General features: G+C 38.7%; 6 protein-coding genes across 6 annotated transcripts; 3 read left to right on the top strand and 3 right to left on the bottom strand.

Moving 5' to 3' along the window:
- Positions 1 to 3090: 3090 nt before the first annotated feature.
- On the bottom strand, positions 3091 to 6144 carry LOC106292544 (laccase-22-like). Its single transcript, XM_013728154.1, has 6 exons — positions 6031 to 6144; positions 5801 to 5952; positions 5461 to 5705; positions 4771 to 4902; positions 3763 to 4692; positions 3091 to 3573 (listed from the first exon to the last, which is right to left on the bottom strand). The coding sequence occupies exons 1-6, from the start codon at positions 6118 to 6120 to the stop codon at positions 3458 to 3460; spliced, it is 1665 nt and encodes a 554-aa protein (XP_013583608.1). The 5' UTR covers positions 6121 to 6144; the 3' UTR covers positions 3091 to 3457.
- Positions 6145 to 7241: 1097 nt separating this feature from the next.
- Positions 7242 to 9317, bottom strand: LOC106343586 (probable sugar phosphate/phosphate translocator At3g11320). The gene is made up of 4 exons (XM_013782838.1): positions 8550 to 9317; positions 8092 to 8195; positions 7779 to 8007; positions 7242 to 7693 (listed from the first exon to the last, which is right to left on the bottom strand). Exons 1-4 carry the CDS (start codon positions 8994 to 8996, stop codon positions 7547 to 7549), a joined length of 927 nt encoding a protein of 308 aa, XP_013638292.1. The 5' UTR covers positions 8997 to 9317; the 3' UTR covers positions 7242 to 7546.
- Positions 9318 to 10655: 1338 nt separating this feature from the next.
- LOC106343319 (plant intracellular Ras-group-related LRR protein 9) lies at positions 10656 to 13376 on the bottom strand. Its single transcript, XM_013782496.1, has 3 exons — positions 12512 to 13376; positions 11628 to 11794; positions 10656 to 11541 (listed from the first exon to the last, which is right to left on the bottom strand). Exons 1-3 carry the CDS (start codon positions 13214 to 13216, stop codon positions 10911 to 10913), a joined length of 1503 nt encoding a protein of 500 aa, XP_013637950.1. The 5' UTR covers positions 13217 to 13376; the 3' UTR covers positions 10656 to 10910.
- A 3016-nt stretch (positions 13377 to 16392) lies between these two features.
- LOC106292717 (UDP-glycosyltransferase 76C2) lies at positions 16393 to 18316 on the top strand. Its single transcript, XM_013728360.1, has 2 exons — positions 16393 to 16872; positions 17354 to 18316. Exons 1-2 carry the CDS (start codon positions 16404 to 16406, stop codon positions 18229 to 18231), a joined length of 1347 nt encoding a protein of 448 aa, XP_013583814.1. The 5' UTR covers positions 16393 to 16403; the 3' UTR covers positions 18232 to 18316.
- A 2850-nt stretch (positions 18317 to 21166) lies between these two features.
- Positions 21167 to 22594, top strand: LOC106292361. The gene has a single exon (XM_013727954.1). The coding sequence runs from the start codon at positions 21167 to 21169 to the stop codon at positions 22592 to 22594; it is 1428 nt and encodes a 475-aa protein (XP_013583408.1).
- Positions 22595 to 25980: 3386 nt separating this feature from the next.
- LOC106292360 lies at positions 25981 to 26484 on the top strand. Its single transcript, XM_013727953.1, has one exon. It carries the CDS (start codon positions 25981 to 25983, stop codon positions 26482 to 26484), a length of 504 nt encoding a protein of 167 aa, XP_013583407.1.
- The last annotated feature ends 1265 nt before the right edge of the window (positions 26485 to 27749 follow it).

The following is a 27749-nucleotide window of genomic DNA, read 5'->3' as shown; positions in this document are numbered from 1 at the left end:
AACTACGTTGAATTCAATGGAGAAGAAGAACTTCTACTTATGGCACATGTGGAGCTTAACGGGTCTAAGATGGAAGATTTGTGGTTTCTTGACAGCGGTTGCAGCAACCACATGACCGGTAACAAGAAGTGGTTCTCTGAGATGGATGAGAACTTTCGACACTCTGTGAAGTTGGGAAACGGTGCTCGAATGGTGGTGCAAGGAAAGGGTAGTATAAAGATCAGAGTGAGCGGTATGATTCAGATCATACAAGATGTCTACTATGTTCCTGAGCTAAGCAATAATCTCTTGAGCATAGGCCAGCTGCAAGAAAGGAGTCTTGCAATCCTCATACAAGACAATGTATGCAAGATCTATCACTCTGCAAGAGGACTTATCATCGAGACTGCAATGAGTACAAACCGAATGTTCATAATCCTAGCGCAAGTGGTAGGAACAGACTCTTGTTTCCAAGCTGAAACCGCAGGAGATGCACACCTCTGGCACTGCAGGTTTGGACATCTAAGCTACAGCAGTCTACACATGTTAAGCCAAAAGAAGATGGTGAGAGGTCTCCCACACATTGAAGCAACAAAGAAGGTGTGTGAAAATTGTTTGGTGGGAAAACAAAAGAGAGGATCCTTTCCAAAGAAGAGCTCATGGAGAGCTTCAAGGAACCTGCAACTGATCCATGCTGACATCTGTGGACCGATAACTCCTACATCAATCGGCCACAAGAGGTATATCCTTACCTTCATCGATGATCATAGTAGGAAGATGTGGAGTTACATCATCGCAGAGAAGTCGGAAGCTTTTGGAACGTTTAAGGATTTCAAAGCTAGTGTGGAGAAGGAATCTGGCGTGGCTGTGTGTTGTCTCAGAACAGATAGAGGAGGGGAGTTCTGTTCCAAAGAGTTTGATGAATTCTGCAGAACAAATGGGATCAAGCGACAACTCACTGCAGCTTATACTCCCCAGCAAAACGGAGTGGCCGAAAGAAGAAACCAAACAATCATGAACTTGGTTAGAAGCACGCTTACTGAGAAGAAGATGCCGAAAGAGTTTTGGGCTGAAGGAGTCAGATGGATAACATACGTTCTGAATCGCAGTCCCACTACAGCCTTGGAAAATCAAACACCTGAAGAAGCATGGAATGGGTTTAAGCCAGACGTGAAACACTTCAAAGTGTTTGGATGCATTGGACATGTTCATATACCTGAAGCAAAGAGAACCAAGCTAGATGACAAGAGCTGTAAGTGCATCTACTTAGGCCTCAGTGAAGAATCAAAGGCTTACCGTATGTACAATCCCACTTCAAAGAAAATTCTGGTGAGCAGAGATGTTGTTTTTGAAGAAACCAAGAATTGGGATTGGGGAAGGAACGATGAAGATGGGGCAAATACAGAAGTGCTTGTTTGGGAGAATAATGAAGATGGAGAAGAGGAGTTCTTGGAGGAAGAAGTAATGGCAAACGAACACAATGTAGAAGCGGTTCCAGCAGCTGCAGCTGACTCTGGTAATGAAGAAGATGATGATGATGCGGTTGATGAAGAACCAGCTGCCAGAAACAGACGAGACACAAGGCGCCCTGCTTACCTGCAAGATTATGAGTGTGGTTTAATCTCAGAGGAAGAAGCCATGGCTCATTTTATTGGCGATACAATGGCGCTTCAAGTTGTCACTGCAGTTGGAGATCCTACAACGTTTGATGAAGCAGTAGCATATGGGATATGGAGAGAAGCCATGAGAGCTGAGATAAACTCAATTGAGAAGAATCAGACCTGGGAGCTTGTTGATCAACCTGAAGACACAAACATCATTGGGGTTAAATGGGTCTTCAAGACGAAGTACAACGAACATGGAGAGATAGACAAGCACAAGGCAAGGTTGGTTGCAAAGGGATATGCACAGAAGTTTGGGGTTGACTACAATGAGGTTTATGCACCAGTTGCAAGGTGGGACACTATTCGAATGATCATTGCAGTCGCAGCCTATCAAAACTGGAGCATTTATCAACTTGATGTCAAAAGTGCATTCCTACATGGAGAGTTGGAAGAGACTGTGTTCATTGATCAACCTCAAGGTTTCATGAAGAGAGGAAGTGAAGGAAAGGTTTACAAGCTGAGAAAAGCCCTCTATGGATTAAAACAAGCTCCAAGGGCTTGGTTCAGCAAGATAGAGAGTTACTTCATCAGGGAAGGATTTGAGAAGAATGAATCAGAGCACACCTTGTTCGTCAAAACAGAGAAGCAAGGTCAAATCCTCATTGTAAGTATCTATGTTGATGACCTGATCTTTACAGGAAATTGCGAGAAGATGATCAACAACTTCAAGGAATCAATGAAGAGAAACTTTGACATGACTGATCTTGGCAAAATGAGGTACTTTCTGGGTGTTGAGATACTACAGAGAGAAGAGGGGATCTATATCTGTCAAAGGAAGTTTGCCAAAGAAGTCTTAGAGAGGTTCGAGATGAGTACGTGCAATGGAGTAAACAATCCCATCGTTCCAGGAGTTAAACTTTCTAAGAAAGGAGGCGGAGCAGTTCTTGACACGACTCTCTACAAGCAGATGATTGGGAGCCTGATGTACCTCACTGTCACACGACCAGACTTGACTTTTGTGGTGTGCTTAGCAAGTCGTTACATGGAGAATCCTACAGAAGCTCACTTTCAAGTTCTGAAACGAGTTTTAAGGTACGTGAAAAGCACTGCAGAGCTTGGCATTATGTACAAGCGTGGGGGAAACAAAGGGTTTCATGCTTATACAGACAGTGATTACGCGGGAGACTTGGATGATCGCAAGAGTACATCAGGGTATGTGTTCATGTTAGCTGGAGGAGCAGTGTCATGGAGTTCAAAGAAGCAGTCCATCGTTGCACTATCTACCACGGAGGCTGAATACATAGCAGCTGTATCCTGCGCAACTCAAGGAGTTTGGATGGCTAGAGTGCTTGACAAAATTGGAGAGAGTCTTGAAGAGTGTATCACAATCAAGTGCGACAACAGTTCAACCATTCAACTTTCAAAGAATCCAATTCATCACGGTCGCAGCAAACACATTGAGGTTCGTTTTCATTACTTAAGGGAGCTGACTGGAGAAGGCAAAGTGAAGTTGATACACTGTGGCACACAAGATCAATTGGCAGACATCATGACTAAGCCACTGAAGTTAGAGACATTCGTGAAGCTGAGGAAGATGCTCGGGTTGGTTGAAGTACCGAAGTAAACTGTTCTTGCTTGCAGCAAACAGTTTAGGGAAGGAATTTGTTAGTTGATTAAGTCTTTGTCGTTTAATAATGGCTCCACCTTTGTAGGAGTTGTTGCTTAGTTGTTACTAAGGACACGTTCAATTATGTTTCTTGTTGTAGAAAATCCTCCGTATTATAAGGAGGTGCAGTTGTTTTGCTTTGGCTATTTAAGAGCCTTATTCAATAAGATCAAGATGAGCTTTGGTCCTGAAACCGTTTGTTCAGTATTTAACATGGAGGCGGTGGAAGTTTTTCATTAGAACCTTTGCCGTCTTCCACAAGAAACGCCATTTTGAGTCCCCAAGAAGTGTGCACTTCCAAGTGACAATGGAAGAACCAAACACCTAACCACATTCAAAATTAGTTTGAAATCACTCAAACAATATATATATATATGTTAAAATCGACATTATCATGGACTTCAATTTATATTAATTGGCCATGGATTGATCCTAACATTTTATATATTAATTTATTATTTCTTCAACTACCACTGATGTAGTAACAATATACAGTACTTCGAGATTTATTACCTGGATTGTCTGCTATAAACCGAATGGCTGTCCATCCAGCAGTAGGGACACTAACAGTGTTCCTCTCCACCGGATCAACGAGGTTAAACTTCTTAGGATCCATCAACGGATCAAAGTTCCCCAATCCCTTACCAACCACGAAGAAGTTCGATCCATGCAGATGCGTAGGATGGCTCTCCGGTGCAATAACACTTGTCCCTTGGATAACAATTTGTACCGTTGCGTTAAACTCAAGTCTATAGACTTGTGTTCCGTTCTTTGTCTGAAGATTACTCAACGGTATACTCTTATTACCGCCGGTGTAGTCAAACGGCGTCAAGGGTCTCCCGGGAAAATCATCGGTGAAAACGCCTTTGCTTTTGTTGAAATAATGCGCTTGAAGCAAAGCCATCGTTGGCATCACAAAGGTAACGTTGTTGATGTCGGCAATGTTCTTCGTTCCGTTAATGCACGTGGCACACGGGTTTACGCCAACTCCTATAGCGAAGAACAGCGAGTGGTCTACCTTTAAAGGAACGTTGGTCGGATAGTCGCGCGAGTTTAGGCTTCTTAGAGCATCTGAGAAGTTTTGAGCGATGCTTGTAGCGTTTATTGGAGGAATCTTGGACATAGTCAAGGATTGTGTTGTGTTTGTTTTGTAACGCAAAAAGGCGGTAGCGGTTGCGTTATTAACGGGGACAACGGTGTCCATGAAGGGAGAAATGGTCATTAAGAAGTTTCCTGTGGGATGATTAGCGGTCAAGATTGCGTTTGCTGTTTGGCCTGGACCTAAGAAAAGCGTTTCGGTATTAAACGGTTTAGTGTAAGATGCGTCTACTTCAACGACGGTTAAGTTGTGCTGTGCTATCTTGAAGAAGAGCTCGTCGTTAACTGCAGCGTTTATGATCCTTAAGAGGTAACTCTTCCCGGTTTCAACGTGTATTGTGTATCCTGGCGATCGTTTACAAACAAACCAAAATAACCAAACCGGATTAAACCAAATAGCCTAATGTTCAGCCTAGTACATACCATGAGAGTTGTTGCAACCGGTGATTGGACCGGTTAGTCCGTTAATGGTGTGAGCGTCTGAGAGATTTGGTGGTAAACCGGATTGTGTTGATTGCTTAATCACATCTTCCACATCTGATTTCCACCATTCACCTGAAAAATTCATCTCACAAAATAAAAAGTTGATTGCAAACAACAAAAAAGTGAAAATAAATTCTATTTTATAAAATTATAAAAAATATTAGATGAATTTATATTGTTATGATTTACATATAAATAAACAATATACTATGAAAATTATGAATTTAAAAAAAATGTTTATAACATTTACAAAATATATGAAATACTATGTAAATATTTTATTTTAAATAGAGTTACCAAAATCTCATGAGAGCACCTTTAACAAGATGGTATTATGAGTATCCAATTATTAAAAATAAAGAAAAAAAAATAAAGAAAGAAGACAGAAAGCCTGAGGAAGTTTTTAAAAGTGTGAGGTTTAGAACTTCATACTAACTTCATTGTCCAAATGTCAATCATTTACTGGTTTGACTTTTAAAAACAAAAACAAATTTAATTAAGTAATTTAATTTTATTAAAAGATTAATATTTTGTTATTTTAAGAAACCTATGTGGGTTGACACCGTGAAAGGTGCTCTCATGGGTGACCGATTCTGCTAGCTAGTATCTAAATAGCTATATAAAGCTCACCGAAAACGATGATTTTATCGGTATGAGGCCGAGGAAACGGGTAAGGTACACCGCGTTTTGGAAGAATGACTATAGCACCGTGGACTGTCGCCCTAAGCCACGAGATATGAGCATGCCATAGAAGTGTTCCTCGTTGTCCCGTGAGCGTGAAATTGTAGACAAAAGTTCCTCCAGGCTGGACCGGACATTGCGTTATATAGGCCGGGCCATCAGACCATCCTGTCCTTAACTGTTTCACGCCATGCCTGAAAAAAAAAACCCAAAATGGAGAGATATGTCAAGATTTGTTTAAACAACTTGAATACATGGAGTCACTCACTCTTTTTGAGTTTGTACGTACCAGTGGATAGTGACGTTGTAGCTGACGCTGTTGGTGAGGTTAACGATCACATTATCGTCTTCTCTAGCGTATAGAGTTGGTCCAGGGAACTTTCCATTTATGGTAACTATTGGTTTGGTTGAACAGAGCTTGGTCATGTTCTTCATCACTACCTGTCTCATAAAAGAGAAGATTAAACTAGTAGTGGATTACTTGTTCTCCAAGAAGACTCGTAACTCTGTAATACTTACATTGAACTTGTAGTGACGAATGTTTGCCTCAGCCAAATATAGCAAAGAGAGAAACACAAGAAGAGAAATTCTAGCACAAGAATAAGTCATTCTCTCTCTCTCTCTCTCTCTCAGTCTTTGCTTGGAACTGAAGTTGTGACGACGAATCCATGAGTCTATAAATAAAGGCTGTGTGTGTAGCCATTTTCTAGGTTTCATTATTGAGTTTTTTTAACTTTAAAATTACACAAAGAAGAGAACGCTACATAGAAAGATAGGATAATAACACTTTGAAGTTAACTTCTCATCTGCAAACTCAAGTTAAGAGAGTAGAGCTACAACAATTCACAAGTAGCTTTCCATGGTGGAACTAGAGACAAAACATACTCTTATAATATTTCCAACTGTCATTAAATCTCTCTTCGCTTAGATTAGAATCCACCTACCTACTATGGAAGATTTTTGTCAACTTCACTTTAATCACTCAGATTTTCAAAAACTAATAAATAGAAAGAAGAAAAGATGAATAATTAAATAACTCAAACTGTTGATAAGAGACATCTTGCTCTAGGTTACTCCCAACATATTTTAGTTGTCCCAGTCTTCATCACTAGCACCGAGAGTGTTGCACTCAGAATCCCATTTCATACAGCACATTGAACAAGCCTACGCCATATTTTCCATTGCTTCAACATTGTCTCCCAATGATTCTTGAGCTGCATCTTGTTAAAACCTCGCTCTACTCTGCTGTTGAAGAGACTCCAATATCTTTTGCTAACTCCACGAATACTCTGTGGTGTTCAGGTTCCCATGCAGCTTTCACTTTCATAACTTCTTACTATATTATAGTATTTAGACAAGAAAACTCATAAGTTTAGTGATTGTTTGGTTTTCTGTGATATTAATATCCTTTTAGCCACCTAAATAAACTACAACTATACATGCATTGATGCACATATACACAATAGGCCTTTTATCATTGTGTGGCTGGACCATTATAGTCAGTATGCTCTTGTTCTCTGGAAAAGACTGAAGTGTAATTGGTTTGGCAAGACATAACATTGTTGCAGAAGAATATGAGACTAGTCTTGTCCGGTGTCATTTGTCTTGAATAATCCTAATCAACATAAGATAAGGCCAATTCTATTATATGTTTGAAATGGAAACTCTGACTTGAGATGCAGAATCCAGTGAAACTACAGAACAATAAAGTCGTCTGATTCACAGACAGGTGAAAGAAAAAAGCCTTTTGTCTTTTCCATTAATTAATCAGTGTTTGTAAATTGTTGATATCACAAAACTAGATTGTAAAAGAATCGACAAAAAATAAGAAAAGCTAAATCCAAGTTACTCTTGGTACAACCTATGACAAAAGCTGTAGAAAACACAATAACAAAAAGAGCAAAGAAGGGGAAAAAAATATCACGTATTTGTCATCAAGTCCTCTAAATGATAGCTTGTTGGAACTCTGATCCTTTGATGCTTGGTCCCAAGATGCTGTGTTTAAGGTTTCTTGTTCACAGTAAAAAGAAACTTCTCATTTGCTTCGTTTCTTGGCTTCACTGTAGAGAATAACTCCGCAGACAGTGAGCGAGTAACCCAACATTCCAGTCACTGAGACAGGGTTCTTGAATATTAGGATCGAAACCACCACCGCTACTGCACCTTTGGCGTTTCCTAGCACCTGTCACAGTGATAGAAATGAGCCAATTTGAACAAATTTTATTGTAGATGAGAAGTGCTAATGTATGGAAGAGATGAATAGTTACCTGCAGAGTCAGAGCGCTGGTGTGTTTAGTGACTAAGAAATTGGTCAAGTTGACGAAATAAGCGAGGGCGGAATTGAAAAGCAGATACCAAACGATTCTAAAATCGTCTCTGGCAAGTGCAATAGTGATGCCAACAACGTTCTTCTCCATGATAAGGGTAGCAGGAAGAAGGAACACAACAGCTATTGGAGCCATGTAAAGGAGGAGATTCATGGAGTTTAGCTTCTCCCTTCAAACACAAAATTTCAGTAAAAAACTTTCAACACCACTCTTACCAGAATACAGACTCATCAAAGAAGATATTATCTCTTACCCTTCTGAAGATAGCAAAATCCCTTGGAGAACTGATTTAAGCGCTCTCGCAGCTGTGGCTGCAATGCACATAATGAACCCAAACAGGTGGAAACTTGGTTCACCCTGACCAATACATCAAAAACGAGAAAAGAAATAAGACAGAGAGAGTCAACTCAATCCAGATACTGAAGCTCAAAAGTGAAACCAAACAGATTCCAAGGGTAAGCATACGCTGCAGACAAACAAGAAAAGCTTCTCTTCTAAATAAAACTTTTGCACATCATATCATTGAGTAAGAGTAAGGAAGTTAACAGAACTCAGCAATCCCAAAAGTTCCCTAAGATGAAACGTAAACTAAGATTTCTATCAAACATCTAAATATGAATCAAACCAATCAGATTCAAGCTCGTAATCCTTGTCTACTAAAAAACAAATCAAAAGATCACATTTTTAATTTATTTTGAAAGTAATAATTACCCCACTGGCAATGACAACACCGGTAACAACAGGGACGAGCGTGGCATAAGTCAACCAAGCCTCCCTCTTAAGCGTTATCAAATACGCAAACACGGCCGTGAAAAACGGCGTCGTGGCGCCGATCGCCTGGTTAAACGAGACCGGAAGGAACCGGAGGGAGATGTTCCCGAACACCACCGACACGCAGAAAACGAGGCTCAGCGCCGCGATCTTGAGGAACTGGACGCGGGATCGGACCGTCTGCATAGGGACCATCTTCATCCACGCGATGGCCACGTAGCTGAGCAGCGAGCACGCCGTCATGTGGCACATGGTGAGGAAGATCGGGTACTTGAACCCGTAGTTGCTCAGCAGGTACTTGTTCAGCAGCAGGACTCCGATGTTCGACGAGTACCACGACGCCACGAGCCCGATTGTGAAGAACCGGCCGTTCGCCGCCATCTTCATCCTTTTGAAACCGACCGAATCTGATCGATTCGATTGTTGATTAGGTCGAAGAAGAAGAGAGTTTTTTGTATTGGTTAGAGCTGCAGCAACGGGACGCCTCTTCTTCTTCTTCTTCTTCTTCTTCTTCTTCTTCTTCTTCGTCTCGTCTCTCTCTTTGCAGTTTCATATGAGAGTTTTAATGTGTATATTTTTATAAGCTTTCTCTCACTGGATACCAGTTTCCGCAAGTATTTAATTCTTCAATAAATGCATTCATCAATTAAAAGGAATTGTTTATTGATTACTCGAATAATAATCAAAGTGGTCATGGATCATATGTGTATGAACCAAGGAAAGGAACCTCTGACTTTTTACTAGTTTTTGTACTTCTTCCACTGTTAATGTATGTATCAAAATAAAATAATAATTCAGGGCGCTTTGAGTTTACAGTGTTTTGGTTTTGAGTTTATTATAATGACAGCTTGTGATATATGTAACTATGATTTCTGATCTGTTTTTCCAATAGAAATATAGTTTCATCTATGGTATCAGGATTCAATATATACAATTTAGTTTAATTAGTCCGAAGTTGGCCCATCGATCATCTCATCTGAATAACTAGTGACCATCTGAAGAACACTAGGAACAAATAAAAAATGAATGAAGAGGAATAAAATTAAAGGAATGAGTGGGAATGATTGTTCCTCTTCAAAAATAATGAGAAATAATTTTATTTTGTTATTCTCTATAAAAAAAAAGGAATGATAAGGAATAGAAAGAAAAATTAATTCTTTATGAATGGTGTATTTTTATGGAAACCATAAGGAATTGAATGTTCATTCTCATTCCTTTGGTCACTAATCAAAGTCTCTCACAGATTTTTTTTTGTTACATAAGTAAAAGAAATCCTAAATAATTTATAAGATAAATGGATCGATCCACTTATCGACCGATTGGTTTTGGCTGGATGCTCATCTAAGTTAACATTTTGTACATCTCTATACTTCAAACTCACTAAACTGTATGGTAAAAGGATTTAAATAGTTAATAGACAATGCAGACCAAAGTATAGATTAGTTGCAGATAAGTGGTTGAAATGTCAATCGTTCGGTTCTCACAATAATATATTTATTAATTTATCTATTCAGATATTCGTTTATAGTAAAATAAGAGTATTCTTTTTTTGGTAATATTATACGACTTTGTGGTGATACACCAATAAGACACCATCTTGTCTATGAAAACGTGTTTTAGGGGTCATCAAGTGGAATATCATCCGTTTATGCCACGCACTAGGCACGACCTTTTTGTCTATTGACTTAACAAAACGCGCTCAAACTTATTATTCACCGACGATAAACTGATTCCCTCGGAATAAACCACTAAGGTCGGTGAAAATAATGTTCAGTTTAGTGCTGTTGTGCGCCCATTATATCAGACCAAAGAGGTATATAGCATCAGGAGAGAGAATCACCATTGCCATGTCTATGGAAAGATCAACGTATCCAAGACGCATTCTACACAATCAACCTTTTGCACATAACTGGTAGAAACATAACTAAGTAGATTGTGTCATGTTTCTCATATACTATTAGATTGGAGTCATTACACTTTTAACTTTGATGTTAATATTCATACAATCATAACAAAACCAATCAAAAGAAAGCTCAAAAACAGAACTCAGTTAAACTCCTTTGGAGCTTTTTATTAACCAACAAAACATAAGCAAAATCCGTGAAGGTTTGATTTTAAAGTATGAACCTAAAGTTAAATGACAGGGCATAACCTATCAGAAAGAATCAAAATGGTAAACAAGTAAAGAGTTCTTCATTATATACTCTAATGAGAGAGGGAGAAAAGGAGACAAAACCAGCTGAAAGGAGCAGCACCATCTCTTTGGAATCAAAGAGTTATTCGAAGTCAAAAGCCACACATTCATAGCTTCTGCTCAAGGTAAGAGTCTCGAGGAGAACCCGATCCCAGATACTCTGAAACATCTGTGACATACGTTTTCAGCTTGGATGTTGTTCTCGTGAGCCACCCGGCGTTTGCCTGCTCCATCTCCTCCTCCATTTTCCTCTTCTCCTCTTCTTCAAACATACTTATCCTTCTCTTTCCCATATACATCTTCACCGCTTCCGCACCTTCCTTCACCACTTCCTCCGGTGGCACCACGAGCGGGTTCTGGCTCACATTCAGCTTTGTCAGGCTTTCCAGTGAGCCGAAAGTGTCAGGGAGGGCGTGGATCTGGTTGTTGCTCAAGTCGAGCTCTTGGAGATTTATGAGGTCGCCGAATGAAATAGGGAGCTCAATGAGGTCACTGAAGTTACTGCTTAGGTTTAAGTACTCGAGGTTTGCGAGCAAACAGAAAGAATCAGGAAGGCCGTGGAGTTCGTTGAAGTGGGCGTCGAGGTACGTTAGGGATATCATTTCGCCTATGCTGCTCGGGAAGGATCGGATCTTGTTGTATTGGATCATTAGCTTCTCTAGATTCACTAGCTCGGACCCGATGTTGGTTGGTAAGTAGGTGAGACGGTTGAAGCTCACGTCCAAGATAACCAACGACCTGAGAGTTTGATGTAAGAAGTAGTTAAAGTGGATTTTAAAAAAAAAAATGAAAACTTGACAAAGTGAGAGTTATGTATTACGTACCCACAACGGCAGATGGAATCAGGCAAGACGGTGAGCTTGTTAGTCGAGACATTCAGAATTTTCAGTTTGGACAGGAGGCCGATAGAGTCTGGTAAAGTCTCCAGAATATTCCCGGAGACATTTAATTCAACAAGATCATGCAGTCCCGCTATTGAATCAGGTATAGCCTGTTGGATAGTGGTAAGACAAAGTGAAACACAGAAACTGAGCTTTTGCAAAATTCATTATGTATCACTAACAAAATCAAGCAAAATAATGCAGCTCGAGCCATAGATAATAACTTAGAACAATCAAAGAAAACATATAGCATGGACATCAGCAGTATTCGTTTGCAAAACGTGAATAATTAACCCATTAGGCCATACCTGAAGCATAACATATTGAACACAGGTTTTACACTCTCAAAGACAGACGATATCAATGATGGCAGAACCAAAACAAGCAAATGGGTAGAATCTCTTTAAAACTACACCAGGCTAGACATCATTTCTTCCAAAATCTCAGAACGCAAAACCAAAACAAAAACAAAAACACATATGCCGTAATCTCTTAAATTCCACATTATTGATACAACATGTAGTTGCACTTCTTTGCCATCCAGAAAAACCAAGAACAGATTCAAGACAATGTAGCAGATTATGAATGACATAAGAATAAGACATTGTTCTTCACTCAATAGAGTAAGGCCAGAATCAAATGCACCTAGTAATCTTGTGATCTCTCACTATCTTTTACTCTTACACTACACTAAAGATTACTATATTCCCAAACCATACAGAATCTTAAATCAAAGTTGCATACTTTAACAAGAACAGAGTCACGACTCACCCTTTAAACAACAATGTAGCAGATTGTGATTACAGAAAGGAAAAAAAAAAGGTAACCTGGAGCTGGTTGTTGGAGAGATCAAGAACAAGCAACCCTTGGATCCTCCCAAACGCTTCAGGGAGCAACCTCAGCTTCCTCCCAGACAAATCCACACGCTCCACCCTATTATCCAACGCGTGCTGCAGTATCCCAACAACCTCCTCATTAACCTCCACCGCCGCCGCAACGCCATCCTCACCCCCCACCACCTCAGATTCATAAATCCTCACCAGCCTCTCCTCCGCTTCCTTCAACATCTTCTCATACGAATCATGAACCTCGTCCAATTTCAAAATCGACTCGCACACAGTCTTGTCCTTCCCCATCTCTTCCTTCTTCTTCTCCTCATCCTCGTCCTTCCCCTCCGCCGAAGCAGCGTCGTTGATCGCGATGTCGCTGATCGACTCGGATAGAATCCCCTCGATCTCCGAGAGCTTGGCGCGCGCCTTGTCCACGGACTCGTGATCGGGCCTGGGCCCGAGGGTGCGGAGGATGGATCGGGTCTGGGCCACGTCGGAGATGGCTTTGGTCATGGAGGCGAGGACAGATGGATGCCCCAAGTGAGGCATCTGGGTGACGATCTCGATCGGCTGCTCGACATCGAAGGCGGGAGCGGAGGAGGAGGAGGAAGGGGAAGATGATTTGGTGGCGGTGAAGGAAGGGAGACGAGACAAGACGTAGGAGAGGACGGGGAACTTGTTAGGGTTAGGATCTGCCGCCATTGTTGTGGTGATGATTGGATCTGAATCGGGGAATGAATGAGATGATGAAGATGATGATGCTTGGGTCTCACGCTATCTTGTGTTTGCTTGCCTCTTATCTCTCTGCTGGTATCTGGTGCCGAGTCGCCACGTGTAAGCGAATGTTGCTGACTGGATGTTATCGTTATTAGAGCATCCCTTTAGTGAACCCGGGGTTCACAAAGTATTTTTTTCTTATATTTTTTTTCTGTTTGATTTTGTTTTTTTTTTTTAAAAAAAAATTAATCGGACCAATCGCGGACCGCCACGTGTCGTGGGGCCCGCGCTACAGTGATGAACCCTGTTCACTAGTAAGAGGTGGAGAGAGACAAATTCACCACTATTCATTATTTTAATATATTTTTTTTTTTTTGAATATGTGTGAACCCCCCCCATAAGTTCACTGATGGAGGTGCTCTTATCAGTATATATTGAGAAATTATCGTATTTCTGAAGTGAAAACAAAAGGTGAAAGGATAAATATGGTGAAAAGAAGCATTTATCTAAAAATATAAAAAGCAAAAAGAAAATTATCTATTCTGAAAAAAAAAACATAGAGAAGAAATTTTAAAATACATTTGGAAAATAAAAATAGTGAAAAATAATCTATTATTAGAAGATTACAAGTTAAAATTTGCAATCTTTTTAGTCTTAAATCATATTCTCTTTATATATTTAATGTTACTTCAAAAAATAAAATACTAAATTTTATTCAGTATATCTCATTTATATTAAAAGAAACTAAAACTTGTTCAACTAATAAAAATAGCACTGCATAATACAACTGATCACAAACATCAAATTCATTTAGATTTTGCATATAAACTTAAAAACATCATTTAAACTAAAGAAAAAAAACTTTAAAACATCAACTATGAAATGAAACAGAGAAAATATTATATAATTCTATAATTTTTTTTGTCCATTTTAATTAGTTACAGTAGTTTGTTTAAGATAAAAAAATCAGATATAAATATAAATAAATGTTTAAGAGAGTGTTATTTATCTAATTTTACACTTAGTTTTTGCATATAAATTTGAAACATCATTTAAACTTAACCAAAAAAATTAAAACATCAACTAAAATGAAACATAGAGAATATTATATAATTATGTAATTTTGTTTGTCCGTTTAATTAGTTAAAGTAGTTTGTTTAAAATAAAAATATCAGATATAAATATAAATAAATGTTTAAGAGAGTGTTATTTATCTAATTTTCACCATCAATATACATACTCTTCAATCGAATTTATCTTCTTTTTCGACTTTGATTCACGAGGTATTCACAACAACAACAACAAATTTGCCACAACAAATATTAATTATGCTTAAATCACATATTCTTTAGATTTTTCATATAATAATTTTCAGTTGAGCTAAAAATAATTATTGTTTAACAAATCATTTATCTAAAGCGCATCTAAAGGGTTTATTAATGCTTCTACACCAGGAGGTTTGGAGTTCAAACCCCAGAAAACGTAAATTATGCAGATCATGGAGAAAAAGGGTTACAAGAGGTCTTCAGCATGGTGCAAGGGTGTATCATCGAACATGGATCTCATAGGGCGGCTCGGAGCGATGCAGTCAGACGTGCATTCTCATATGATGGTAGAATTGTCAGCTGTAGAATCGTTTATGTAATATTTATATCGTTGTAATAGTATAATTAATCAGACGTTAAAAAAAACGCATCTAAATAGAAAACTATTGGAGATGATATCGACCATTTGCCAACTTTGAAAGCTCATGTTGGTCTCTCTCGGCTAAAAACCCATTTAACCATTTTGGACTCATATAACCACCAGTCCAGTACATGCTAATATTTATTTGGTTTGAATAGTTTAGTTAGAGAATCTGAGTCGAGTATAGATTTTATAAAAGCAAGTCGTGCTCAAAAACTACAATAAGCCAAAGCCAAAGTCAACCAGTTTTGGAGTTTTGTTGCAAGAACACTCATTGCTTTGTCATCTCATGTTCTAAAACATTGGTTTCTTTTTTTTTTTTTTTTTTTTTTTTTTTTTTTTTTTTTTTTTAACCAGGTGGTGGGTTCGGGCCTTCGGCCCTACTCCCTCCCCCTAGGCCCGGAGCCAGCCTGCGTCTGTACCGGTTAAGGCCCTGGACACTCCTCCCACGGTGGATCGAACCCAGGAGCGCAACAACACCAACGCCTGCGCTTAAACCAACTGGGCTGCCACATCCGTGGTACCATTGGTTTCTTTTCTTTGATCAACAAAACCCATTTTGGATTTTGTTTGTTTGATTCATTGATAGAGCTCACACTGCAAATAACAGAGTAAGTAGCAAATTCATCTTGAGATACCAATTTGAATTTGAGTTTTGCTGGCCATCCTCATTAACATACAAATTGTGAATAAAAGAAAAAAGATTCAGTGCATCAAAATAATCAAATAGGAAAAGACAAAAAAACTTAATTTATTTCTTGAAAATTGTCTAAATTTAAAATAAAGCAATTCTCTCAAATAAATATTTTTAAGTTTTTGTCACAAAATAGCACTCAAAAATTAAAATAACCAAAATAGCACTTTTTTGTTTTAAAAATTTTAATTTTAATTTTTTATTTTTTTTAATTTGAAATTTTATCCCCAAAACCTCACCCATTAACTCTAAACCATAAATCTAGATTAGTTAAACATTGGGTATAAATGCATATTTACCTTTTAATAAAACTTATTTTGGTCATTTTTTTCTTTGAGATCTATTTTTGTGAAAATATACTAAAAATGTTATCCGGAATTTCTTTCTAAAATATAGGTTTTTCCATCTTTTTTTTTTTAAACAATATAGGTTTTTCTTAGTATGGGTAAAAGCTGGCTACAGCTCAATTTGTATATTATTTCTTTTATAAATTTAGAAACAAAGTACCACCAAATTAAACACATTCACATGTATGAAAGATTGGTACCCATGAACATGTTAAGGTAATAAATACGAAGAAGAAAAAAACGAAGATTTTGATTACCCCACATGCGTTTAGTCATTCTTTAACAACAAGTAGACATAAAATATATCTAGACTGAATCAGCGTGATTACGTATTTCACTGATGTAATGGATGTCGTCATCTTAGTTGCCAGTGCTACTGCACTTCTCTATAATAGTCAAACCCGTGTGAAGCAGAACAACACATAGAGAAACACAACAACAAAAAATGGTGATTAGAGAAACAAAACCAGTGATCTTTCTCTTTACTTTCCCTTTACAAGGTCACTTAAACCCAAACTTCCAGCTTGCCAACATCCTCTTTAAAAGAGGCTTCTCCATCACAGTGATTCACACTGAGTTCAACGCTCCAAACCCTTCCAACTTCCCTCACTTCACTTTCGTGTCCATTCCCGACGGTTTGTCTGAATCCGAAGCCTCGAATCCCGACGTCATCGAGCTTCTCCATGACCTCAATTCCAAATGTGTTGCTCCTTTTGGTGATTGCTTGAAGAAGCTTTTGTCTCAAGAACCAACTGCTGCTTGTGTGATAGTAGATGCTCTTTGGTACTTCACTGATGGTTTAACCGAGAAGTTTGGTATCCCAAGGATGGTTCTTCGGACGGTTAACCTCTCAGCTTTCGTTGCTTTCTCGAAGTTTCATGTCTTACGAGAGAAAGGGTATCTTTCTCTTCAAGGTATGTACCAATGTTCTGAAAACCGTTTTAGTCGGCGTCTAGGCACTGTTTAGGCGGCAAATCAGTCATAATCAATTTTTTTTAATCTGATTTATACGATTTAAATCGGTCTAAATCGTTGTAAATCAGTTAAAATTACTTTAAATCTATCTAAATTGGTCTAAGTGTGTTTAATCAAGCAATAATGTTAATAATCTATTCATAAATTTGTCTAGTTTTCTTTTTTATACATATCTAAATTTTGTAATCATCAAAAAAAAAAATTTAAAAAAAAATTATATGTTAAATATATTTTTAAAATATATCAATTTTTTGTTATCGGTCAGCCCTCATCTAAACCCGGTCTGGTCACTAGTTTTCTATAAAGCAATTAGTTACCACCTGCTGATTTCTTAAACATTGGTACTTACAAATCGAAATCAAGATTTAGTATCTGTACTTTGCTTTATTCTCGTTGACTTTTTTTCTCTCATCTTGGCAGAGTCTCAAGCCGACTTACCAGTTCCAGAGCTTCCACATCTTAGAATGAAAGATCTTCCCTGGTTCCAGACAGATGATCCAAGATCAGGTGATAAGTTAAAGAAAGGTGTGCTGAAGTCACTAAAGTCATCATCAGGAATCATATTCAACGCCGTTGAAGATCTTGAAGCAGAACAGCTAAAACAATCCCTCAAAGAGTTCCCGGTTCCACACTTCTGTATTGGACCCTTTCACAAGCACGTTTCACTTTCATCAAGCAGCTTACTTACACAAGACATGACCTGTCTCGCCTGGCTAGACAAGCAAGAACTGAACTCTGTGATCTACGTAAGTCTTGGAAGCATTGCTTCGATAGATGAATCTGAGTTTTTGGAGATTGCTTGGGGTCTAAGAAACAGCAACCAGCCTTTTCTATGGGTGGTTAGACCCGGTTTGATCCGAGGCACGCAGTGGATTGAGAATCTCCCTAAAGGGTTCATCGAAAGCCTTGATGGTAAGGGTAAGATCGTGAAATGGGCACCTCAGATAGAGGTTTTAGCTCACCGTGCAACAGGAGGGTTCTTGACACATTGTGGATGGAACTCGACGATAGAGAGCATATGTGAAGGCGTACCATTGATATGCAAGCCTTCTTTTGGGGACCAGAGGGTGAATGCAAGGTACATTAGTGATGTTTGGAGGATCGGTTTGCATTTGGAGAACGAAATTGAGAGAGTGGAGATCGAGAGAGCGGTTAGAACACTGATGAAGAGCTCAGAAGGAGAAGAGATCGGTAAGAGGATCATGCCCATGAGGGAAACTGCTGAGAAATGCCTTGAGCCTGGAGGTTCATCGTTTATGAATCTTGAAAAGTTGATTGCCCATATATTGTCCTTTTAATGTCCACATTCTGTTTGCTTTGTTTAAATTTGTTCAACTCCAAAAATAAGGCACATCTGATTTGTTACCTATCAAAAAAAAGTTGTTCTTGGAGCATCTCCAAAAGATACTCTATAACTTCAAATATGAAGTTTTTTGCTCTCCAAAAAGAAACTTCAAAACTTCAAAATTTCAAATTTGAAGTTTTGAGGAGTGAAACTCTATATTTGAAGTTTCACGACTAAAAACTTCAAATTTGAAGTTTCATATTTTTATTTGCATTTTGATCTCTATAATCACACATCACATTTATGATTCATAAATATTTTCTCGTTTATTGTTTTAATCCTTAAAAAATTATATCTCATAAATATTTTAAATTTTATTTACAGATTTTAAATTTTACACATAAAATTAAATAAAACTTTAAAATAAGATTTAAAATATTTTAAGCTAGATTTAGACAACAATAATATACAAAAAAAACTTAACAAAAAGATTGTTAAAAATCACATGAAGACATAACTATTACACAAATTTAAATATTACAACAATACTAATAGTTAGGTAAGTTTGATCTGGAACCTTCAAATTTTCAAATATTGTCCAAATTTTTTGTGTAACTGATGATTGTTGTTGTTGTTGTTTTTGATGTCTTTTTCATACAATTCTTTCTTTTTCATATTGAATATATTCACGAATATTAATATCATCAAAAAGAAAATAGTCTTTTAGCAATATTTTATGTTTCTCTTTTACTTTTTTGTTTCGATCTAATATATTTACAAGTATCAATATTACCAGATTTCAACAACTTTTAGCTCGTAACCTACAAAGTAAAAATGAGGAGAGCCATTTTTACTTCGAAATGCATAATAGATCATATATGCATTACGAAAATAATTTTATGAAATAATATAGTATTTTGTTTGAAGTTTAATATTAATTAAGTTATTTTTATTTAAATTTTTATATTTAATAGAATATTTTATTAATTAATATTGTTGTAATATGTTTATATATGTGCTAGTTATTTACAAAAGTTTTATGAATTCAAATTAGTTATGACAAATATAAAGACCATATTATAAAATATAAATAGTTTTGAAGTTGAGTTTGAAGTTTTGCTTTTGGAGAAGAACACCTTTAAACTTCAAATATAGAGTTTTGGAAACTTTAAAATAGAGTTTCTTTTTGGAGATGCTCTAAGAACTTCACCACGCAATTCTCTTAACACTAAAAATTTCACTGATAACCATGGAAATATACAATGATGGGTACTTCATAAAAAGCAAAAGAAAATACAATAAATTTCAAGTGTTAAATTTGTTGAGATAAGCTTGAATAATAAGGAAACTTGAGGAGTAAGTAAAAGACATAATCCTATTGTGATTGAGATTTATAATATATTTAGGAGTTATCTAGATATGTTTGTTTAATAGGATTAGGACTTTATAATCTCTATATAAGGATATGCCAAAGTGTGACATAACTTGCGGGATTAGAGATTGAGAGTTTGTGTGTTTTAGTTTTTGAGTGAGTTTTCTAAAGCTTAATAAAGAAGAGTGAGGGGATGAATGGTTTTCCCGCTACCACCCGCAAACGCACCTTTTTGAGTGAGTTTTCTAAAGCTTAATAAAGAAGAGTGAGGGGATGAATGGTTTTCCCGCTAAGCGGTTGGTAGCGGTTGTTAGCGGTTGGTAGCGGTTGTTAGCGGTTCGCAACAATCATCCAAACCGTTCTAAACCGCTTCAACCCGCTTCAAACCTCATAAATCCAAAAGCTGGCTCCAGCTAGCGTTTGCGGTTGCGGGCGGTTACGGGAGGATAATTTTTTTTTCTTTTTTCTAAAACAATATAAATACAAAAATAAAAAAATTCAATAAATTTTTTAAAATTCAAATTATAAAAATACTAAAATGTATCTATCATTTTTAATTAATATTATAAATTTTTATAATAAAAATAAATTTAATAAATTTAAAAATTTTGAAATATAACTTTCTAAACATAAATTTTATATTTATTATAATTTTATGAATTTTGAATTTTTTATAATTATATTAAATGTAAATATTGTTAATTTATTATTTAACCGTTACTGCATTTTGTAGTTAATCAGTCAAAAGTATCCCGCAAACGCATCAATTTTTAACCGCATTACCAGTCGTACAAATCTCTTAAAACCGCTAGAAACCGCAACCACCTGCATGCGCAAACTCCCGCAACCGCAACCGTAACCGCTGCGTTTGAACCAGTCAGGCCCTGAGTTCTTTATACTTGCCAATCTTTGATTCTATATTTGGTATCAGAGCCTCAGGAAGAGATGAGTGACATTGTAGCCGCGACCGCGAAACCTAGAGATGGAGGAGGATCTTCTTCAATCAAGTGTCCAATGATTAATGAAACTAATTATACGGTATGGGCAATAAGAATGAAAATTACCCTAAAAGTTCATAAAGTATGGGAAGCTATTAAAGAAGACATCACCGAAGGAGATAAGAATGACATGGTGATGTAGCATACATCCTATTATACTTTGGCTTTGGATTTCTCTATTTCTTTTCATGCAAGTTAACTTATTTATTAGGTCTATTTCCTTTTCTCATTCGATAAAGGATATGTTATAAATCCTTTATTATGTCGGCTTTGGTGTTTTAGTTTTCTATATAAGTTGATGCCTTGACATTGTAAGGACACAACTTCTTTGCATCAATATATTTCAGAGCTATTATATACTCTAAACCTTGTTCTTGGATAGAGCTTCGTCTCTCAACGATCTCAAGAAGGCACATTTCCTAGGAATTCTCAGAATCAGTAGGTTTCTTGCGCTATACGTAGTCTAGGCTACACCAGTTGGTATCAGAGACTCTTGGTTTTGATTTCTTAATCAAGCCAGACGATCTTTTGTTACTTCCGCACACATTCATACGATCAGTCTCTCACCATCATCAACCATGCCGCCTCGCAAACAAACTCAAGAAGAATTTCAAGAAGAGATTCGTAATACCCTAGAGACATTCACCACGGGTTTACACGAAACCCTTCTTAATGTTATTGAGACAGCCCTAACAACCGTCGTGCAACGACAACAACAACCTCAAGTTGACCCCGTTATCCGTCGTCGTCCAGAGGATGACAATTCCGATAACGACATGCCTGAAAACCTTTTTGCCACCGAAACCAATCAAGTACGCCGTAACCAGGCTCGCGTCGCCCCTCCAGCTGATCATCAACTCAATCGACGAGAAACTCACGCTGAAGAACGACGATCGGATTCCGGGTTTCGGGTAGAAATACCAGAGTTCTCAGGCAACCTCAGCACAGAAGAATTCTTGGATTGGTTATGTGCAATCGAAGAAATTCTAGAATTCAAAAAAATTCCCGAAGATCAATGTGTTATGTTGATCGCCTACTATTTTAAGAGCCGCGCTATGGCTTGGTGGCAACAAATTAAAGAATCTCGACGCAGAGCAGGTAAACCACGCATTGACACATGGGAACGTCTTAAGAAGCATATGCGCCGCGCCTTTCTACCCTACAATTACGAAAGAACTCTATACAACAAATTACAATCTCTTCGCCAGGGAACAAGAACCGTCGAAGAATATGCAACAGATTTCTTTCATATGGTGGCGCGTACAACACTCGCTGAAACAGAGGATCAGCTGGTATCATGTTTCATCGGCGGTCTACGCTTTCAGATTCAGAACGCGTTGCAACAATTCAACCCTTTAACCGTCTCTGAAGCTTATCAACGTGCTCTAGCCATGGAGATTCAATACAGATCATCGTGGAACACCGGTAGCAATCGTTCTCGGACAAATACTCCAAGTCCAAATACTAGCTCTTCACCTACTTCAGAGGCGTCCCAAACTCGCCAAACTGCAACTCGATCAGCTACTGCACAGAGCACGGATTCAATTGCTCAGTCTCGTCCTGCTCGTACCGGTGCTCTCCGTTGTTTCACGTGTGGTGAAACCGGTCACATCCAAACCGAATGTCCAAACAAGAATCGACGTGGTCTCTTAAATCAAGACATCTATTTTGATGAAGAACCAAAGTACGATACTGATGAGGCAAAGTCACAAACAGAGGAAGAAACAGAGTTTATCGCAGGAGACACGGGAGCTCTTGCACTTGTTCTTCGCCGTAACTGTTTGCTACCTCGTGCAACTGACGAATCCTGGCTGCGGACAACATTGTTTCGCTCCACCTGTACCATCAATGGAAAGATTTGCAAGATGATAGTCGATTCTGGTAGTTGTACCAATGTCATATCAGCTCTGGCAGTGAAGAAACTGGATCTCAATTCGACGCCTCATCCTACTCCATATAAGCTTGCTTGGCTTAATAAGGGAGTTGAAATCATTGTTTCTAGATAAGTGTCAGTTTCTTTCTCTATTGGATCATATCTAGATTCGGTTTCTTGTGATGTGGTCCCTATGGACGCTTGCCATCTCCTCCTTGGCCGCCCTTGGCAATTTGACAGGGATGCAACGCACCGAGGCAAGACCAATACTTACAGCTTCGAGTTTAAAGGTCGAACAATTACATTACTTCCTTCTCCGGAGCAACCACCTTCTGACGAGTCTCAAGCTTCGAAAGTAACTACTCCTCCATCATCCAATACTCGGATCAACTCTTCTTACGATTCCTAAAGCAGCATTTGAAGCGAAACTCCGCGAGTCTGAGGTTGTATGGGCATTGGTGGAGACACCAACAACTGCTCCATCTCAAACTCCTCCTTCCGCGTTTGCCCCACTTTTGTCTGCTTTCGATGATGTCTTCCCCGACGACCTACCTACTCAGCTACCACCGTTACGGGACATTCAGCATCACATCGACCTTCTACCTAACGCCTCCCTTCCTAACAGACCCCACTACCGTATGAGTCCGCAGGAACATGACGAGTTACGTATACAAGTCGAGGAACTCTTGGCTAAAGGACATATACGAGAAAGCCTAAGTCCTACGGCAGTTCTGGCTTTACTTATTCCAAAGAAAGATGTATCTTGGCGTATGTGTGTGGATAGCAGAACCATTAACAAAATAACAGTTCGTTACCGCTTTCCAATTCCTCGTCTTGATGATCTCCTTGATCAAATCGGGAAAGCTTCAATATTTTCAAATTTGGATCTTAAGAGCGGTTACCATCAGATTCGTATCCGACCAGGGGATGAGTGGAAAACAGCATTCAAAACTCATGAGGGTTTATTCGAATGGTTAGTAATGCCCTTCGGTCTTTCGAACGCTCCAAGTATGTTTATGCGTGTCATGAATCAGGCTCTCCGACCATTTATTGGCAAGTGTGTAGTGGTGTACTTCAATGACATTCTCATCTTTAGTAATGATATTAACTCTCATCTTCAACACTTACATGACGTGCTTACTACTCTCCGCCAACAACAACTTTTCGCAGCTCGCAAAAAGTGTGTCTTCGGGTCATCACAGGTCCTATTTCTCGGATATATCATCTCCGCACAAGGACTTGAAGTGGATCCCAGTAAAATTGAAGCAATCAAATCGTGGCCTCTCCCTAAGACAATTACGGAGGTTCGGAGTTTCCACGGCTTAGCTTCTTTCTACAGGCGTTTTGTTCGCAATTTCAGCGCGGTTACGGCTCCTTTAACTGATTGTATGCGGGGAACCAGCTTTACGTGGACAGAAGCAGCAGGACTTTCCTTTCAGACCATCAAAGACTGCTTGATTACCGCCCCTATCCTGGCTCTACCCGACTTTGCAATAATCTTTGAGCTACATTGCGATGCTTCCAAAACAGGCATTGGAGCGGTCCTTAGTCAACAAGGTCGGCCTGTGGCCTTTTACAGCGAGAAGATCACAGGTTCCCGTGTTCGGTATAGCACTTATGACGTCGAGTTCTATGCCATTGTTCAAGCTATTCGTCACTGGCGCCACTATCTGTTTCATCAGGAGTTTATCCTCTTTACAGACCATGACGCATTGAAACATGTAGATAGTCAGACGAAAATATCATCTCGACATGCATCGTGGATCACATATTTACAGCAATTTACGTTCATGATTCACCATCAATCGGGTAAAACAAATAAAGTAGCAGATGCGTCAAGCCGGCGTCATACTCTTATGGCTACGTTTGATGCTTCGGTTCCGGGGTTTGCCTCACTCGCTGATACATATGACGCTGATCCTTTTTTTGGGAGAATCTGGTCGGAGGTTCAAGACCGGCAACGTTCGGATTTTGTTATTCAGGAAGGCTTCCTCTTTCGTGATAACAAGCTTTGTGTTCCAGCTGGGAGTTGGCGTTTAAAGATCATTCACGAGCTTCACAATGAGGGTCATGTAGGCCGCGATCGTACTCTCAAACTGCTTCTCGATTCTTATTACTGGCCGACCGTAAGAAGAGATGTTGCTCGGTTCGTCGAACGTTGTGTTACATGTCAAACATCTAAGGGGCATGCAACGAACAGTGGATTGTATATGCCTCTGCCGGTACCAACTCAGCCATGGACTGATATATGCATGGATTTCGTCCTTGGTCTTCCAAGAACACAACGTGGTCATGACTCTATCTTTGTGGTCGTTGATCGTTTTTCCAAGATGGCGCATTTTATTCCATGTAAGAAAACTACGGATGCAGTTACAGTAGCTCGGCTATTCTTCTCAGAGATTTATCGCATTTATGGTCTGCCATTGTCTATAGTATCTGATCGGGACTCTCGCTTTTTAAGTCACTTTTGGCGTACGTTATGGAAACTGCTTCGCACCAGCCTTGATATGAGCTCCGCTTATCATCCTCAATCCGATGGCCAGACCGAGGTCACTAATAGATCACTGGGGGATATGTTGCGCTGCTTGGTAGGCAATAATATCAAATCGTGGGATACCATTTTGTGCCAGGTAGAGTTCGCCCATAACCATGCTGTAAATCGCAGCACGTCTTTCAGTCCATTCCGTGTTATCTATGGCATTGTACTGCATGGACCACTTGATTTAGGCGTCCATCCTGATGCAACCCGCGACCATGGAGAGGCTGTGGACTTTGTCACTAACGTGACTCATGTACATCAGCTTGTGCATGATAACTTGCGTCTCTCGTCTGCAAAGTATAAAGAAGCTGCTGATCGACATCGTCGCGACGTTCAGTTCAATGTTGGAGATAAAGTATGGCGGTATTGACGAAGGAACGGTTTTCAGCTCATGAGTATAACAAGCTTAAGGCACGTAAAATTGGTCCATTGGAAGTCCTTGAGAAGATTAATGTCAATGCCTATTGTTTGGCATTACCACCACGTGAAACATTTGGTTCCTTTGGTTCCACAAGATGAGACTGAAGATTCGAGGTCGAATCTTTTCTTACCCCGGGAGACCTGATGTAGCATACATCCTATTATACTTTGGCTTTGGATTTCTTTATTTCTTTTCATGCAAGTTAACTTATTTATTAGGTCTATTTCCTTTTCTCATTCGATAAAGGATATGTTATAAATCCTTTATTATGTCGGCTTTGGTGTTTTAGTTTTCTATATAAGTTGATGCCTTGACATTGTAAGGACACAACTTCTTTGCATCAATATATTTCAGAGCTTTTATAAACTCTAAACCTTGTTCTCGGATAGAGATTCGTCTCTCAACGATCTCAAGAAGGCACGTTTTCTAGGAATTCTCAGAATCAATAGGTTTCTTGCGCTATACGTAGTCTAGGCTACACCACATGGCCATAGCACTATTGTTTCAATCAATACCGGAACTACTAATTCTACAAGTCGGCGAACTCAAAACCGCCAAGATGGTGTGGGAAGCGATTAAAACTAGGCATGTTGGTGCAGAGAGGGTAAAAGAAGCAAGGTTACAGACCTTGATGAGCGATTTCGATCGATTAAAGATGAAGGAAACAGAGAAGATTGATGATTTCGGTGGAAAAATATCAGAGATAGCATCAAAATCTGCAGCTCTAGGCGTCAGCATTAAAGAACCTAAGCTTGTTAAAAAAATCTTGACAAGCTTACCACGAAAGAAATACATCCATATTGTCGCCTCACTTGAACAAGTGCTAGATCTCAACAACACAAGTTTTGAAGACATCATTGGTCGCTTGAAAGCATACGAAGAACGTATACAAGAGGAAGAAGAAGAACCTCAAGACAATCAGACCACATTGATGTATTCAAATAACGAGAATCAAGCGACGCAGTCAAACCGAGACTACAATTACCGGGGCCGAGGTCGTGGAGGACGATCATACTACAGAGGACAAGGCAGAGGACGTTATAATGGAGCTAGAGATGCGTAAAGAGTTACATGTTATCGCTGTGACAAGATAGGGCATTATGTGACAAAAAACAAAAAGCACAAGAAATTATCAGATTTCCATAAATAAAAAGCATAAGAAATTATCAGATTTCCATTAAAAGGCACAATAAATTAACAAATTTCGATTCTAATATATTTTCTTGTGTGTTTTTTTTGTCAAGTGTCATAGACTATTATCTTCATAGGACAACATAGTATTTGTCAAGTAATATATATACACTCTCACGCCTAACCCTAACATCCCTCTGAGCCATGCCAACTGAGTGGTGTAAGATCTTTTTGTCTCTCGCTCTCTTTATCTCTCCATCTCTGTCTCTTTTCAGCACATGATATCCAATCCTCTCGATGATGTTTGTTTTTTATTTTGCATGCAGGGTATAAGACAAACCTCTTGTGGAACGCCGACAGTTGGCTCCCCGACAAGTATCAGGAACCTTATTTCACTTGTGTGTCTCTCTGTTTAAGTTTCAACGAAGCGTTTTCTTGATCACCATATCAGGGCTTACGGTACCTCGGATATATTCTCGGAAGACTTGATATTTGGTATTATTTGCTTCCCCAATTCGCCGTTTTTGAAAGGATATCGAAAGAAGATGCACATCAAATAAACTATATGATGTTAGTGGATGCTGTTTTAATGGCTTTACACAACATTGGCCATTAATATTTTATCGAGCTCCCACCTCCCGATGCACAACACATACCAAGAGTTTCTCCATGCCCACGGGTGTTGACACGTGCGTCTTCTGGGATGTCGCTGATTACCCTCTCCCTCTCGGTCTCCAGCTCCATGTGTTCTATGAGAATATCGTATCAGCTGTTCGTGCTCTTGTTTCCTTGTGGTGGCATCTCAATCTACGCCTATGCTGTCAACGAGGAGTTTGACTATGATATTGTCTGAATCCCACACACCGTGGTACTCAGTGCCGTGCCTAGCTTTCTTGGGGCCTAAGGCAAAATTCAAAGTAATAATGTTATTAAAATGTAAAATTTTTTATAAAAATAATTCTAGTGAATGCAATAAGCTTCAGAATAAAAAAATATAATAGTGTTATGAAAAGAACTGGAAATTTATTGTATCGCATAAATTTAAATAAAGGGAAAATTTATACCCGTAGAATTTATAACACTGATATAGAGTGTTTATTATTAGAGAGAAGAGAAGTTGAGGTGTGTTTTACAATGAACGAAAACGTTCGTATATATAGAAAGAAATTTACTGTGCAAATAGTGCAGCGGACCCCA

This window comes from Brassica oleracea, chromosome C5 (assembly GCF_000695525.1).
Source record: "Brassica oleracea var. oleracea cultivar TO1000 chromosome C5, BOL, whole genome shotgun sequence".
NCBI classification, from domain to species: Eukaryota; Viridiplantae; Streptophyta; class Magnoliopsida; order Brassicales; family Brassicaceae; genus Brassica; species Brassica oleracea.
The sequence above is the reverse complement of the archived record's forward strand: the minus strand, read 5'-3'. Positions and strand labels throughout refer to the sequence as shown.

Coding starts and splice junctions, on each gene's coding strand:
- LOC106292544 (XM_013728154.1), bottom strand. CDS start 6,120: ATGACTTATTCTTGTGCTAGAATTTCTCTTCTTGTGTTTCTCTCTTTG. Junction 4,693..4,770: donor CGGTTGCAACAACTCTCATG/GTATGTACTAGG, acceptor AACGATCGCCAG/GATACACAATACACGTTGAA. Junction 3,574..3,762: donor GTTTATAGCAGACAATCCAG/GTAATAAATCTC, acceptor GAATGTGGTTAG/GTGTTTGGTTCTTCCATTGT.
- LOC106343586 (XM_013782838.1), bottom strand. CDS start 8,996: ATGAAGATGGCGGCGAACGGCCGGTTCTTCACAATCGGGCTCGTGGCG. Junction 8,196..8,549: donor GTGTTGTCATTGCCAGTGGG/GTAATTATTACT, acceptor TGTATTGGTCAG/GGTGAACCAAGTTTCCACCT. Junction 7,694..7,778: donor CCAGCGCTCTGACTCTGCAG/GTAACTATTCAT, acceptor TCACTGTGACAG/GTGCTAGGAAACGCCAAAGG.
- LOC106343319 (XM_013782496.1), bottom strand. CDS start 13,216: ATGGCGGCAGATCCTAACCCTAACAAGTTCCCCGTCCTCTCCTACGTC. Junction 11,795..12,511: donor TCTCCAACAACCAGCTCCAG/GTTACCTTTTTT, acceptor ACTATCCAACAG/GCTATACCTGATTCAATAGC. Junction 11,542..11,627: donor GATTCCATCTGCCGTTGTGG/GTACGTAATACA, acceptor TCAAACTCTCAG/GTCGTTGGTTATCTTGGACG.
- LOC106292717 (XM_013728360.1), top strand. CDS start 16,404: ATGGTGATTAGAGAAACAAAACCAGTGATCTTTCTCTTTACTTTCCCT. Junction 16,873..17,353: donor AGGGTATCTTTCTCTTCAAG/GTATGTACCAAT, acceptor TCATCTTGGCAG/AGTCTCAAGCCGACTTACCA.
- LOC106292361 (XM_013727954.1), top strand. CDS start 21,167: ATGCCGCCTCGCAAACAAACTCAAGAAGAATTTCAAGAAGAGATTCGT.
- LOC106292360 (XM_013727953.1), top strand. CDS start 25,981: ATGGTGTGGGAAGCGATTAAAACTAGGCATGTTGGTGCAGAGAGGGTA.